At 34.5% G+C, this 16796-nt stretch overlaps 3 protein-coding genes and 1 long non-coding RNA gene across 4 annotated transcripts; 3 read left to right on the forward strand and 1 right to left on the reverse strand.

Moving 5' to 3' along the window:
- The first annotated feature begins 57 nt into the window (after positions 1-57).
- Positions 58-4212, forward strand: LOC141404896 (uncharacterized). Its single transcript, XM_073988722.1, has 4 exons — positions 58-826; positions 907-1212; positions 1280-1455; positions 1517-4212. Exons 1-4 carry the CDS (start codon positions 755-757, stop codon positions 1689-1691), a joined length of 729 nt encoding a protein of 242 aa, XP_073844823.1. The 5' UTR covers positions 58-754; the 3' UTR covers positions 1692-4212.
- Positions 4213-5992: 1780 nt separating this feature from the next.
- LOC141404704 (uncharacterized) lies at positions 5993-7275 on the forward strand. The gene is made up of 4 exons (XM_073988328.1): positions 5993-6260; positions 6341-6646; positions 6714-6889; positions 6951-7275. The coding sequence occupies exons 1-4, from the start codon at positions 6189-6191 to the stop codon at positions 7123-7125; spliced, it is 729 nt and encodes a 242-aa protein (XP_073844429.1). The 5' UTR covers positions 5993-6188; the 3' UTR covers positions 7126-7275.
- Positions 7276-10946: 3671 nt separating this feature from the next.
- On the forward strand, positions 10947-14700 carry dare (NADPH:adrenodoxin oxidoreductase, mitochondrial). Its single transcript, XM_073989759.1, has 3 exons — positions 10947-11448; positions 11973-12345; positions 13723-14700. The coding sequence occupies exons 1-3, from the start codon at positions 11240-11242 to the stop codon at positions 14548-14550; spliced, it is 1410 nt and encodes a 469-aa protein (XP_073845860.1). The 5' UTR covers positions 10947-11239; the 3' UTR covers positions 14551-14700.
- Positions 11223-12056, reverse strand: LOC141405452 (uncharacterized). The gene is made up of 2 exons (XR_012413201.1): positions 11649-12056; positions 11223-11580 (listed from the first exon to the last, which is right to left on the reverse strand). It is a non-coding gene; the product is annotated as an uncharacterized lncRNA (long non-coding RNA).
- Positions 14701-16796: the final 2096 nt, after the last annotated feature.

The following is a 16796-nucleotide window of genomic DNA, read 5'->3' on the forward strand; positions in this document are numbered from 1 at the left end:
TTATAACGCTTTTGACTAAGGTTGCACTTAAAAACAACAAAAGCAACAAGTTAACAAACAGCTGTTTTATATTTACCTAAACTAAATAAAACAAAACTATACTTTCTCTTTCCCATTTCGATTCGAATTTTTCTATTTTACGATGTTACGAACTATTTTACAAAGAAATTGCTATATCCACATAAATAATTTAACGCACAAACGTTTTATTTCTCAAAATCCCGCGACCAGAGTTTGTATAGTTGGTGGGGGACCGGCTGGATTCTATGCCGCCCAACATATTTTAAAACAGCTACCAGGAGCTGATGTGGATGTAATTGACAAACTACCAGTTCCATTTGGTTTAGTGAGGTAAGTTAATATGGAGTTAATGATGTAAAAATGTAATTTCTAATTATCCGTTGGAAGTGATTGTTTTATTTTTACCCAAGAAAAAATTCCGAATAGGATCAAATATTGCATTAAAAATATTCTGAAAGTAGCCTGAGAATATGGAGAATATGTTGTATTAGGATTAAACATAAGAACATTACAAATCATTCTTCATTCTGTTTGCAGCAGACGGATCAATTTGCAGTGTGTCTGGGTAGCTTAAAAAATAATACTATAATTCCCAATAGTTGGCAATACTCAGACCGACCACAGTCGTTAAATTTTTCGTCAAGTTACCGTTAGCGTTGTTGCAAATCAAAGAAAGCAATTTCACACTGTGTGCTTATATTTTTATAAAACAAAAGAAAAACTCTTTGCAAATATGACAGACACTCCCCAAACAGATAACAAACAAGAATTTGTTAAATGGCTAAAAAGCTATAACGAAAAGTTGGTAAGTATTATGTTTATACTACCTCCAATCGTATAGTGTCATACAAATGTTTGTTTCCCCCCAACCACCTCCACCAATAGCGATCCCAAAACGAAAAATCAAAACACCGCATTGAAATAAACAAGAGAAAGAACACGGAGCTATCCAAGCAAATTGAAGATTTTTATCAGAATTCAAGTAGGTCCTTGACACCACTGGGTTCATCATTTTTGGCAACACAACAAGTGGCTCAAACAACAATGGAAGCGTGTGATAAACATATAACCTCGAAATTGGAACAAATACGCAAAGGTAATCAAGAAATTGAGATTAGAATGAAAGAGGAAACGGAACGTTCACAAAATGCCCTTTACGAAATAATGAATAAGGATGAGGTGGGATTAAAGGTATGACTCGGAAATAAAATGCTTTAAATATAAAAATAATTTAATTTGTCTTTGTTATTTGTTGCAGCCATATGTTGAAGTAGTTGCCGCCACTGAACAACTACAAAAGGATACGGAGATTCTTGTTCAGCAATGTGAGGAGGCAAAACAGCAGGCATCTATAACCAAGGAAAAATTGAATATGGAGTACAAACATCTTCTTGGAGACATCAAGAACTTGGAAATAGTTTTCAAAGATTTGAAGTAAGTTATTTTGTATAGTATAATTTAAAGGTAATGCCAATTTAATAATGATATCCATTAGGCTCCAAATATCGTCATGGGGTAAAAAACGTGATGACCACCTCTTCACTTTGAATCTAAATGCGGCAAATGATGTTGTGAACTCAACTGAAATTGAAAATTTATCCAAGGAAATATCTGAATTGGAAAACAAGTTATCAGGGTTACAAGAGAGAACAAACCAAAAGGATAAATAATTTAAAAAAATTTATTTTTAAAGTTTATTTTTTATAGTACTAATTTCCCATAATCTGTACATATCTACATACATTTCATCATTTCAATTACCGCCCAAGCCATTATCTCTAATTAAGAATAAAAAATATCACTCTGTATTTTATTTGAAAGAATTTAAAGTTTCAAATTTCTTGGATATTAAAAAGGTACAGCATGTTGTGCATACTTGGTTCCCAATAGGAATTGAGTTGGTTTGGTTTGTAGGAGGTATCTGACGTTCTTCTGCTGCAATCTTTTGTGAATGGGGTTCAGCGGAGGTATTCACACTGATGTTGTTTATAAAATCAGAGACTGTATCAGTGCTAAAACTATTTCTCCGGGTTTCCTTATTACTTTGTGACTCTACCTTAAAACATTGGAAATCTCTATAAGAATCGTGTGTATTCTTCCTGACAAACCTAGATGGTGCGTGATGGTTTGTATGACTAACAACAAACAAGATACTGCACACTTTTATAGAGACGCACGAAAAAAAAAATCTATCATCTCTACTTGTGTTATGTGAAGTTCTCATCAGGATTGTAGCATTTCCTCTTTACGATGCAGTTGCATTTGTGTTGGAAAGATCAAGAAGGCTTCTTTATGTGCACCTCAAATGGAACTGGAAGATCTCACATTCCCATGCAAACTAAAATTCTGATTTTATGTTAAGTTCTCATCAGGATTGTAGCATTTCCCAGAACAATTTTCTACAAATTGAATCGCCCTCTCTTTACGATGCAGTTGCATTTGTGTTGGAAAGATCAAGAAGGCTTCTTTATCTGCACCTCACATTCCCATACAAACTAAAATTCTGATTTTAGGTTGACTTTGCAAACAATAATCGAAACAAATTATTTTGGAAGTCAAGAATAAGTGTAGGACAGTCTCATGCACATTCATCTTTTTTACTGAGCTGGCAATTGATTTACTGTTCTCCCATGATGTTAACATTGGTGGTTTTACAGAGTTTTCGACTATGCTGTTGTGTCCCTGAATATATTTAAAGATGATAATTAGAAAATTCCATGGTTATTGTCTGAATTGAGGTCGGAGATCAAGAAATTTTCGAGGTATTGCTGTATTGTTACTATCTCTTTTGCATCGCGGCCCCACTGTCATTCTATCATAATGTTAGAGACCCTGCAGTGACCCTTAATAAGTTTCAAGCGAAGCTGATTTTATTCTGGGAGAGTTGGATATCCCATATCAAGCTTATATAAGTAATTTTTGAGGGGCCTTCTCAAGCTAGACCTTACGAAGTTTGGCGATGTAGTAGCACATCGGGGGCCTATCAGCTTCATCATTTGATAAATCGACTTGAAGCCGCCTCGTGCTAGTTCATCTCTTAATTCTTTACCCATTATATTACTATGTCCTGAAACATAGCAAAGTTTAACAATATTTAATATATCAAGCAGGGCCGTTTTGCAATACAAATTTACTCGCGAGTTTGTGGTCCATTACTTGAGAGCTATCGACATACATAGATAGTAACGTGTCCTGTGTTACTGGTTTCAAGTCCTGTAACCAACTCTGCTTTCCTGTTAACCAGAATCTCTACTTGAAAGACGTTACAGCTATCGTTTGCTGCAAAGAATCAAAGAATTATATCCCGGTTACACTTAACCGAATTAACCCAGTGGGTTTGGATTTCAAATGTCAATTCCATAGCGCAAACGTCCAATAAATCCTCTCGAAGTGGGTTAACCCGGCAAAAAACTATAGTTTAACCGCACTGTTAGATGATTTCGGACTATATATTTTTATGTGAAAGAAGGCATGTGTTTTACAAGAGCATGGTGCAGTGAGGATGCAGTCCATTTTTGCACAGCACGATTCTAGGATGCACTCCATTTTCGATTCACGGCAAGTCTTTCGATTGAGTGCCTTGGATTGAATTTAGATACATTCTTCGGAATGTATTTTAATCAGTTGAAATATGCAATACAAGGCTATTAATAATATCCCAGAATAAATAAAATGAATTTATTATTTGTGTAAAAAAGATTATTAATTATATTAATTTTAATTTTCACTATTGTGTTTACTTCCTCTGGTCTCTTTCATCATGTTCCTCTTATCCAAAATGTTTTTTATATTGTCATCTCGTCACCAGTCTAGCTTTCGGCATGGACTCCAAATCCACTCCATTAATCATTTTCGTCTCTTGGATTACCACAAAAAGGTTTGCAACTTTTAATTAACTTAACTGTTCGTATTTTTTATTTATAACAAAATGTTAGAAAAGTGGACACTCTTTTTCGTTTTGGAAAATCAAAGACGTAAAGTAATAAAGACTCGAACAAATGCATTTTTCAAAAACATATGCTAATAGTTCCACATTTTGGTTACAGATGGCTACACAACTCACTGGAATTGATAACAGCAATGCCAATCGTTTTTGATTCCCATTTCTCGCGGCAGAAAAGATTAACGTCGTGTTTTGTGGCTGAAATTTATTATTATTTTTTTTTTATTGTTCATTCCAAGGTAAATTTATAAAAGGTATGTGCATGAATTACAACAACTAACAAATTTACAAAAACAACATTGTTGGTATTGAAAATTAATTGTCAAAGAAAATATTGAATAATAGGGTCGTTCCAAGATCTATTTAACAGGTCACGTAAGTAGCACAAATACAACTCTGTTTTTGCCAAAAATTCTTCAATATGTCAAAACGTTTGTTTACGTTTTCATACAATTTATTCACGATAACAAAAAAATTTGACAGATTGAAACCAATCATCTGGTCATTTTACGCCACCTTATTATTTCATCATGGGTCGTTCCAAAAATTTTCTCAGGAAAAACATAAATACATTTTGAAAATCCTCCAAAATAGAACAAATTTTAATGATAATGTAAATATAAAGCATTCAGAACTGTCGTAGGTCATTTTTATTACACGTTTAGGGAGAAAAACAATATTTTATGGTAGCAAATTTCGAAGTTTCAAATTTCATGAGTAGACCCTATTACATTTTGAAAACTTAATTTACAAAAAAAGTAAGAATACAGCTGATTGTCACTTCTACCTTGTATAAATGTACCTTGGTTCATTCAATGAAAAAATCAAAAGCGAATGCCGTCAAACTTGAGTTTTAATGTTTTTCTTGTCAATATTCCAATGAGTAACAGTTTTCGTTTAACAGAATGTTGCTATGATATCATAGCAACAGAGGTTAACTCCCTCTACAGTTAATTTTTCACAATTGACTTTTCCTATCTTATAATATTGACATCTTTGGGAAAATATAAAGTAGGAGAGACAAACTGGCTTTCTTATAGGGATCTCTGCGCAACTACTTCTAAAATGTAATAAACGGTGCATTCATTTTTCACGACAGTTCAAAAAAATATACAATCACTACTTCACATAGAACAACTTTAAATGAATTTTGTTAGGTTATTATAGCTTCGTTCCCGTACTTTTTAATGGTAAAACTCGTAAAAGAGAGAACTGCAAAAAATTTGTTCTTACACACAAGTTTTCTGAAATAGTTCGGGAACGGAAAAATGGAAAATACGTCAAAAAAAAACTGGAACAAATGTCAAGGTCGGCGTATCAGCCAATCAGACGCCGGCAACCATGTTACTATATTTTTACTCGCCCAAATTTGTCCTGTAAAAAATTTTTAAAGAGAGCGTCGTGTGTAAAAGTCGTAAAAATTGTAAAAACTTTTTAGTTCTGGAACACAGCTTATAAATAAATTCATGCTTATAACGCTTTTGACTAAGGTTGCACTTAAAAACAACAAAAGCAACAAGTTAACAAACAGCTGTTTTATATTTACCTAAACTAAATAAAACAAAACTATACTTTCTCTTTCCCATTTCGATTCGAATTTTTCTATTTTACGATGTTACGAACTATTTTACAAAGAAATTGCTATATCCACATAAATAATTTAACGCACAAACGTTTTATTTCTCAAAATCCCGCGACCAGAGTTTGTATAGTTGGTGGGGGACCGGCTGGATTCTATGCCGCCCAACATATTTTAAAACAGCTACCAGGAGCTGATGTGGATGTAATTGACAAACTACCAGTTCCATTTGGTTTAGTGAGGTAAGTTAATATGGAGTTAATGATGTAAAAATGTAATTTCTAATTATCCGTTGGAAGTGATTGTTTTATTTTTACCCAAGAAAAAATTCCGAATAGGATCAAATATTGCATTAAAAATATTCTGAAAGTAGCCTGAGAATATGGAGAATATGTTGTATTAGGATTAAACATAAGAACATTACAAATCATTCTTCATTCTGTTTGCAGCAGACGGATCAATTTGCAGTGTGTCTGGGTAGCTTAAAAAATAATACTATAATTCCCAATAGTTGGCAATACTCAGACCGACCACAGTCGTTAAATTTTTCGTCAAGTTACCGTTAGCGTTGTTGCAAATCAAAGAAAGCAATTTCACACTGTGTGCTTATATTTTTATAAAACAAAAGAAAAACTCTTTGCAAATATGACAGACACTCCCCAAACAGATAACAAACAAGAATTTGTTAAATGGCTAAAAAGCTATAACGAAAAGTTGGTAAGTATTATGTTTATACTACCTCCAATCGTATAGTGTCATACAAATGTTTGTTTCCCCCCAACCACCTCCACCAATAGCGATCCCAAAACGAAAAATCAAAACACCGCATTGAAATAAACAAGAGAAAGAACACGGAGCTATCCAAGCAAATTGAAGATTTTTATCAGAATTCAAGTAGGTCCTTGACACCACTGGGTTCATCATTTTTGGCAACACAACAAGTGGCTCAAACAACAATGGAAGCGTGTGATAAACATATAACCTCGAAATTGGAACAAATACGCAAAGGTAATCAAGAAATTGAGATTAGAATGAAAGAGGAAACGGAACGTTCACAAAATGCCCTTTACGAAATAATGAATAAGGATGAGGTGGGATTAAAGGTATGACTCGGAAATAAAATGCTTTAAATATAAAAATAATTTAATTTGTCTTTGTTATTTGTTGCAGCCATATGTTGAAGTAGTTGCCGCCACTGAACAACTACAAAAGGATACGGAGATTCTTGTTCAGCAATGTGAGGAGGCAAAACAGCAGGCATCTATAACCAAGGAAAAATTGAATATGGAGTACAAACATCTTCTTGGAGACATCAAGAACTTGGAAATAGTTTTCAAAGATTTGAAGTAAGTTATTTTGTATAGTATAATTTAAAGGTAATGCCAATTTAATAATGATATCCATTAGGCTCCAAATATCGTCATGGGGTAAAAAACGTGATGACCAACTCTTCACTTTGAATCTAAATGCGGCAAATGATGTTATGAACTCAACTGAAATTGAAAATTTATCCAAGGAAATATCTGAATTGGAAAACAAGTTATCAGGGTTACAAGAGAGAACAAACCAAAAGGATAAATAATTTAAAAAATTTTATTTTTAAAGTTTATTTTTTATAGTACTAATTTCCCATAATCTGTACATATCTACATACATTTCATCATTTCAATAACCGCCCAAGCCATTATCTCTAATTAAGAATAAAAAATATCACTCTGTATTTTATTTGAAAGAATTTAAAGTTTCAAATTTCTTGGATATTAAAAAGGTACAGCATGTTGTGCATACTTGGTTCCCAATAGGAATTGAGTTGGTTTGGTTTGTAGGAGGTATCTGACGTTCTTCTGCTGCAATCTTTTGTGAATGGGGTTCAGCGGAGGTATTCACACTGATGTTGTTTATAAAATCAGAGACTGTATCAGTGCTAAAACTATTTCTCCGGGTTTCCTTATTACTTTGTGACTCTACCTTAAAACATTGGAAATCTCTATAAGAATCGTGTGTATTCTTCCTGACAAACCTAGATGGTGCGTGATGGTTTGTATGACTTTCTAGGTAACAACAAACAAGATACTGCACACTTTTATAGAGACGCACGAAAAAAAAAAATCTATCATCTCTACTTGTGTTATGTGAAGTTCTCATCAGGATTGTAGCATTTCCTAGGACGATTTTCTACAAATTTAGTCGCCCTCTCTTTACGATGCAGTTGCATTTGTGTTGGAAAGATCAAGAAGGCTTCTTTATGTGCACCTCAAATGGAACTGGAAGATCTCACATTCCCATGCAAACTAAAATTCTGATTTTATGTTAAGTTCTCATCAGGATTGTAGCATTTCCCAGAACAATTTTCTACAAATTGAATCGCCCTCTCTTTACGATGCAGTTGCATTTGTGTTGGAAAGATCAAGAAGGCTTCTTTAACTGCACCTCACATTCCCATACAAACTAAAATTCTGATTTTAGGTTGACTTTGCAAACAATAATCGAAACAAATTATTTTGGAAGTCAAGAATAAGTGTAGGACAGTCTCATGCACATTCATCTTTTTCACTGAGCTGGCAATTGATTTACTGTTCTCCCATGATGTTAACATTGGTGGTTTTACAGCGTTTTCGACTATGCTGTTGTGTCCCTGAATATATTTAAAGATGATAATTAGAAAATTCCATGGTTATTGTCTGAATTGAGGTCGGAGATCAAGAAATTTTCGAGGTATTGCTGTATTGTTACTATCTCTTTTGCATCGCGGCCCCACTGTCATTCTATCATAATGTTAGAGACCCTGCAGTGACCCTTAATAAGTTTCAAGCGACGCTGATTTTATTCTGGGAGAGTTGGATATCCCATATCAAGCTTATATAAGTAATTTTTGAGGGGCCTTCTCAAGCTAGACCTTACGAAGTTTGGCGATGTAGTAGCACATCGGGGGCCTATCAGCTTCATCATTTGATAAATCGACTTGAAGCCGCCTCGTGCTAGTTCATCTCTTAATTCTTTACCCATTATATTACTATGTCCTGAAACATAGCAAAGTTTAACAATATTTAATATATCAAGCAGGGCCGTTTTGCAATACAAATTTACTCGCGAGTTTGTGGTCCATTACTTGAGAGCTATCGACATACATAGATAGTAACGTGTCCTGTGTTACTGGTTTCAAGTCCTGTAACCAACTCTGCTTTCCTGTTAACCAGAATCTCTACTTGAAAGACGTTACAGCTATCGTTTGCTGCAAAGAATCAAAGAATTATATCCCGGTTACACTTAACCGGATTAACCCAGTGGGTTTGGATTTCAAATGTCAATTCCATAGCGCAAACGTCCAATAAATCCTCTCGAAGTGGGTTAACCCGGCAAAAAACTATAGTTTAACCGCACTGTTAGATGATTTCGGACTATATATTTTTATGTGAAAGAAGGCATGTGTTTTACAAGAGCATGGTGCAGTGAGGATGCAGTCCATTTTTGCACAGCACGATTCTAGGATGCACTCCATTTTCGATTCACGGCAAGTCTTTCGATTGAGTGCCTTGGATTGAATTTAGATACATTCTTCGGAATGTATTTTAATCAGTTGAAATATGCAATACAAGGCTATTAATAATATCCCAGAATAAATAAAATGAATTTATTATTTGTGTAAAAAAGATTATTAATTATATTAATTTTAATTTTCACTATTGTGTTTACTTCCTCTGGTCTCTTTCATCATGTTCCTCTTATCCAAAATGTTTTTTATATTGTCATCTCGTCACCAGTCTAGCTTTCGGCATGGACTCCAAATCCACTCCATTAATCATTTTCGTCTCTTGGATTACCACAAAAAGGTTTGCAACTTTTAATTAACTTAACTGTTCGTATTTTTTATTTATAACAAAATGTTAGAAAAGTGGACACTCTTTTTCGTTTTGGAAAATCAAAGACGTAAAGTAATAAAGACTCGAACAAATGCATTTTTCAAAAACATATGCTAATAGTTCCACATTTTGGTTACAGATGGCTACACAACTCACTGGAATTGATAACAGCAATGCCAATCGTTTTTGATTCCCATTTCTCGCGGCAGAAAAGATTAACGTCGTGTTTTGTGGCTGAAATTTATTATTATTTTTTTTTTATTGTTCATTCCAAGGTAAATTTATAAAAGGTATGTGCATGAATTACAACAACTAACAAATTTACAAAAACAACATTGTTGGTATTGAAAATTAATTGTCAAAGAAAATATTGAATAATAGGGTCGTTCCAAGATCTATTTAACAGGTCACGTAAGTAGCACAAATACAACTCTGTTTTTGCCAAAAATTCTTCAATATGTCAAAACGTTTGTTTACGTTTTCATACAATTTATTCACGATAACAAAAAAATTTGACAGATTGAAACCATGATGAAATAATAAGGTGGCGAAAAACGTCCAGCTGATTGGTTTCAATCTGTCAAATTTTTTGTTATTGTGAATAAATTGTATGAAAACGTAAACAAACATTTTGACATATTGAAGAATTTTCCGCCAAAAATGAGTTGTTGTTGTGCTACTTACGTGACCTGTTAAATAGATCTTGATTGAAACCAATCATCTGGTCATTTTACGCCACCTTATTATTTCATCATGGGTCGTTCCAAAAATTTTCTCAGGAAAAACATAAATACATTTTGAAAATCCTCCAAAATAGAACAAATTTTAATGATAATGTAAATATAAAGCATTCAGAACTGTCGTAGGTCATTTTTATTACACGTTTAGGGAGAAAAACAATATTTTATGGTAGCAAATTTCGAAGTTTCAAATTTCATGAGTAGACCCTATTACATTTTGAAAACTTAATTTACAAAAAAAGTAAGAATACAGCTGATTGTCACTTCTACCTTGTATAAATGTACCTTGGTTCATTCAATGAAAAAATCAAAAGCGAATGCCGTCAAACTTGAGTTTTAATGTTTTTCTTGTCAATATTCCAATGAGTAACAGTTTTCGTTTAACAGAATGTTGCTATGATATCATAGCAACAGAGGTTAACTCCCTCTACAGTTAATTTTTCACAATTGACTTTTCCTATCTTATAATATTGACATCTTTGGGAAAATATAAAGTAGGAGAGACAAACTGGCTTTCTTATAGGGATCTCTGCGCAACTACTTCTAAAATGTAATAAACGGTGCATTCATTTTTCACGACAGTTCAAAAAAATATACAATCACTACTTCACATAGAACAACTTTAAATGAATTTTGTTAGGTTATTATAGCTTCGTTCCCGTACTTTTTAATGGTAAAACTCGTAAAAGAGAGAACTGCAAAAAATTTGTTCTTACACACAAGTTTTCTGAAATAGTTCGGGAACGGAAAAATGGAAAATACGTCAAAAAAAAAACTGGAACAAATGTCAAGGTCGGCGTATCAGCCAATCAGACGCCGGCAACCATGTTACTATTTTTTTACTCGCCCAAATTTGTCCTGTAAAAAGTTTTTAAAGAGAGCGTCGTGTGTAAAAGTCGTAAAAATTGTAAAAACTTTTTAGTTCTGGAACACAGCTTATAAATAAATTCATGCTTATAACGCTTTTGACTAAGGTTGCACATAAAAACAACAAAAGCAACAAGTTAACAAACAGCTGTTTTATATTTACCTAAACTAAATAAAACAAAACTATACTTTCTCTTTCCCATTTCGATTCGAATTTTTCTATTTTACGATGTTACGAACTATTTTACAAAGAAATTGCTATATCCACATAAATAATTTAACGCACAAACGTTTTATTTCTCAAAATCCCGCGACCAGAGTTTGTATAGTTGGTGGGGGACCGGCTGGATTCTATGCCGCCCAACATATTTTAAAACAGCTACCAGGAGCTGATGTGGATGTAATTGACAAACTACCAGTTCCATTTGGTTTAGTGAGGTAAGTTAATATGGAGTTAATGATGTAAAAATGTAATTTCTAATTATCCGTTGGAAGTGATTGTTTTATTTTTACCCAAGAAAAAATTCCGAATAGGATCAAATATTGCATTAAAAATATTCTGAAAGTAGCCTGAGAATATGGAGAATATGTATTAGGATTAAATATAAGAACATTAAAAATCATGACGAAATGCATACTTCCTATGCCAGCGAAATCAATGGTTGCATCAGCTCCAGTCAATGCTGTGAGTAACAACAACAAAACTAGTGACCAAATCGAAATCTTAAATTTTCCAGTAAACATTTCTTAGACATATCTTGACGAATTGCGTAGATGATGAAACTTATGACATTGTAGTGAATCTCCGTTTATATTTTTTCCGGTCATTAAAATAGTTAATAATTTGTTATTTGTTTACATGTCATTGCTTCTTATCAGCTTCAAAACTAATTACTTTAGTTATTTATTTTCAAGTTCAATGAGTTTGCAGTAATTTATCTTTTTTCTGGTGTATTTTTTAGATTTGGTGTTGCTCCCGATCATCCTGAAGTGAAAAATGTAATTAATACATTTACAAAGACCGCGGGAAATGAACGTTTCAATTTCTATGGTAATATTGCATTGGGTCGAGATGTTAGTTTGAAAGACCTCCGTGAACGTTATCACGTAGTTTTACTTACCTATGGTGCTGATCAAGATCGTCAGTTGGGTATTGAAAATGAGTCACAGCCAAATGTGCTATCAGCACGTAACTTTGTTGCCTGGTATAATGGTTTGCCGGGAGCTGAGAATCTACAACCTGATTTATCTGGCAAATCTGTGACCATAGTGGGTCAGGGTAATGTTGCTGTGGATGTTGCCCGAATGTTATTGAGTCCCATCGATGATTTAAAGGTAAGATTTGTTAAATGTTTATGCCATTAACTCATCACATTACAACGTAGAAGGAAATCGCCTCTTTGCGAATCAGCAATAGCAATTAAAGTTCAGGCATTTGTGTCCATTGGATGACATAAAAAATAAAATACCAATAATAATTGAACTTGGTTTAAGTTTGAGAAATTTATGCACAAAGTTTGAACCAATGACTACCATTTTAGTTGGTCACAGTAGGATTTTTTATACCCTCCGCCATAATATGGAGGAAATTTTCGTCGGAGGCCCTATAAAGTATATATATTCTTTATCAGCATAAATTCTAGATCCATGTAATTATGTCGTCAGTCATTCCGCCCGTCCGTCTGTTGAAATCAAAATATAGCTCGCAATTTTTTAGATAGAGTTTTGTAGTTTGGAACAGTATCTACTATTACTCTTCGGATGTTTAGTATTGAAAATGAGCTATATCCGTCCACGTTTTGATATAGCCCCCAATAGAACGGTACCTCCGGATTTTTTGGTATTTTGAAGATTGTGGCCGCAATACCCCACCTAAGTGGCTGAAATTAGGTATTTAGTCTTCGTAGGAGGTATCAAACTTTCGACCTGAAATTTGGTAAAGGTCCACGCCTTCATATGGACCCCATATAGCAGTAGCTCCCAATTTTCGGTATTTTGAAGGTTGTAACCACAATATCTCACCGAAATGGCTGAAATTTGGTATTTGGTCTTTGTTGGGGTATAAAACTTTCCACCAGAAATTTTAGTATAGGCCATAATCTTTATATTGCCCCCGTAGAACGGACAGTACCCCCGGTACCATATTTTGAAAGTTCGTGGTGGAGAGTATTAAAAGTTAGGCCAGGTCGAACTTAACTCAGTTCTCACTTGTTTAAAAGTCATTATGTCAGGAAGCATGGGCTTACCCACGAAAAACATTACACCGCTGTCAAACAGTCCTTAAACTGCTTTTTAGCGAAAATGTTGAACTCTTGTGAGGAAGGTAGCCGAATATATTGTTCGATATATACCTTCTTGAAACTTTATGTACGTTTGGAAGACATTTTACAATGTGTGATGAGTGGCGGCAGGGAGAGCTTTTGGGCCATTATCTCATGAAGTTCCAATGTAAGTGAGGACAACCTGTTGCAAAAAAGTTCAACAGAAACGTATGGAAACCCTTTTAAAGACGGCTTCGTCTACAAAATTATTAGCAGAATTAGGCTTTTGTTTTGAGTTCGTGAAGTTCATTCTGACTCCGGCTTGCAATAAAATCAGTCATATTTTCTATCATGTTTCAGTTCTTTCATCCATCATTAATGCATGCCTGACCTGTGTTTGCTAATTGTTTCAATATTATTAAAAAACCAACTGTTCTTTGCGAATTTTTAGAAAACCGACATAACCTCATACGCTCTCGACTGTCTTGCCAATAGTAAAGTGGAAAAAGTGTACCTTGTTGGACGTAGAGGACCGCTACAGGTGGCATTCACCATCAAAGAGCTAAGAGAAATGTTACGATTGCCAAATGTTAGCACCCATTGGCGACCCGAGGACTTTCATGGTGTATCAGACACCATTGACAAGTTGGCTAGACCACGTAAACGTTTAACCGAACTTATGTTGAAAAGTCTTAACGAACAAAAATCCCAACCACAGCACACCAAACAATTTCTACCCATATTTTTGAGATCACCAAAAACTCTAAATGGCCAAGAGTTAACGTTTACCATAAACGAAATGCAACAAGATAAGGCTGTACCCACGACATCATGTGAAACATTACCAGCTGATTTGGTCTTAAGAAGTATAGGCTACAAATCATCCTGTGCCGATAATGATTTATGTTTTGATGCTCGAGCTGGATTGGTGGCCAATGTTAATGGACGTGTTTTGAGAAATATAAAGGATACCACATCAGTAGAACCTGGTCTTTACACTGCTGGATGGTTGGCCACAGGACCTACTGGTGTTATTCTAACCACTATGAATATTGCATTTTCCGTGGCGAAGACGATATGTGATGATGTGGCGGCAAAGAAAATTTCAGTGGACGAGAGTAAACCTGGTTTGACAGATTTGCTAAAGGACAAACGTTATGTTAGCTGGCAAGCCTGGGAAAAAATTGACGCCGAAGAAACTAAACGTGGACAGGCAATTGGTAAACCGCGAGAGAAAATAGTTAGCATTGAAGAAATGTTAAAAGTTGCTGGATTGTGATATGGAGGCAGTGGATATTTTATAATTTTTTTTCAATTAAAAGTATGTGACGTAATTAAGGTGCAAAGTTAGTGTTATAAAGATAAGTAGTAAAATGTAAAGTTGATAAATAAATGCAATTTTTATTACATCTGTAAAAATAAACATAAATTCCACTGCCTAATTTTTTTGTATCATCAGATTTACAGTCAATAGGTCTTCTGTCTATGGAAGACCTATTGAAGTCCTCAAGAGGTCTTTTGTATATGGACGACCTCAAGAGGTCTTCTGTCTTTAGAAGACCTCAGGAGGTATTCTGTCTATAGAAGACCACCTCAAGAGGTATTCTGTCTATAGAAGGCCTCTTGTAGATCACCTCAAGAGATCGTCTATCAATAGAAGACGTCAAGAGGTATTCTGTCTATGGAAGACCTCAAGAGGAATGCAGTTCAAAAACATCCCTCTGCTGGAGCATCAGGCAAGCATTTCAATGTACCCTGTAATGTGGCTCTAAGTTGTGAAAATGTTATGTACTTAATGTGTTCACTTTTAACATCAATATTTTTTGGATTGTTTGGAAAATATTTTTTGGATTATTTGGAAAAAATATTTTTATTTTGTCTGTTGTCAAAAGTGAAAGTGAAAAAAGTGAAGGACGATTTCAAAACATTATGAGTTCGACGTAAAATATTGCTATTTGTGTATTGGACATTCTGCATCGCTGTCTGGACCTTTTGGAAGAAACTAATAAGAAATTGCAGGAGGTTCTATTAAAGGTAATGCAGAAATTGGAAGAAACGGAGGAAAATCTAGGGAAGGAGAAAGATGGACGGAAGACAGTTAAAAGAGAGAGGGAGCTGCATGTGAAGAGGATTCATAGCCCATTGGTCTTCGGTACAGATTCCGAAGAAAGCGATGGAATATGTACTCCATGCACCCCCTCACCCGTCTGCTCACCGATGCGAAACCCACTTGGCCCCTCATCTGCCTGCAAACCTGAACCCACAACATTGAATGCCCCAGGTTTGCGTTTTTCCCATACAGTCAATGTGGTGTATAAATTGCCTCTGTTTGGAAAATCTAGTGTTTCCAGTAACGATTTGTATTGCCTGATAATTGTTCTTTTATGCTCTAGTGATCTTCCTCCCACTTTTAGAATTCTTAATAATTTTGTATTTATAGATACGAATTTAAATATATTCTGTAAGTCCTTGTCAGTGTTATTCAAGCTCGATTTTTCCTCAAGTTCAGCTGCACAGGCGTTGTTAAAAATTTTCTCGTATCTTTCAAATGAAAATTTATCGTAGTTGTAAAAATTCAACAGCAGAGATGTATTCATGTCGTCCTTCACCGCAACCTTATGCCGAACGACCAATTTATTACAGCGTACTTCCTCAGACAGGAAGTGTACTACTAAATTTGAAAATAAGTGCACCAAGTCAATCATAAATAGTTTTCCACGATATTCGAAGTTCTCAATATAATAATGTGGTACCAATCCCATATGCTCGCTAGCAGCATCGCAGACATTGGCAACAATTATAACGCCGATGCTTTCTGTTGCATCATAAATACGGCATAGCATTCCGTTGACATCCGCTGTGGTGACTTGACCCTGTTTTCAATATAATCCGTTCCAATGAAGAGCATTCACTTTGATTTTATGCCAGTTAAGAGGAAAGCATATACACCTGTACTCAAAGCATCGAATGGCAGGATGCATTTTTTTTACTTCTTCGCTTTTACCAGCGAAGAAGTCCAACAATTCTTTCCGCGTGGATTCCACAAATCCCATCCTGTTCCACGGGTAGTACAAACGCTCAACAACATAAAGTGGTGGTGTACAAAGAACAATTTGGTCCATGGCATACTTCTTTCTCGATTATAAGGCTTTTGCAATTATAATCCTTTTTTGGGTTAGTTTTTGTTTCCAAGTCATATTCCGTTTGTAATTTGAATTTACTCTTTTGTAACATGTAATTTGAATAATTCCGTTTGTAATTTGAATTTACTCTTTTGTAATTTGAATAATTCCGTTTGTAATTTGTATAATTCCGTTTGTAATTTGAATTTACTTTTTTGTAACTTGTAATTTGTATAATTCCGTTTGTAATTTGAATAATTCCGTTTGTAATTTGAATAATTACATTTGTAATTTGAATAATTACATTTGTAATTTGAATAATTGAATTTACTCTTTTTTCACCATATTGTGACAACGAAGTGTCATAACAGTATCCTTGAAAAAGTATCCAGAAACGGTAAAA

Source organism: Musca autumnalis, unplaced genomic scaffold (genome assembly GCF_047663935.1).
Source record: "Musca autumnalis isolate F117 unplaced genomic scaffold, ASM4766393v1 scaffold_5, whole genome shotgun sequence".
In the NCBI taxonomy this organism is placed as follows: Eukaryota; Metazoa; Arthropoda; class Insecta; order Diptera; family Muscidae; genus Musca; species Musca autumnalis.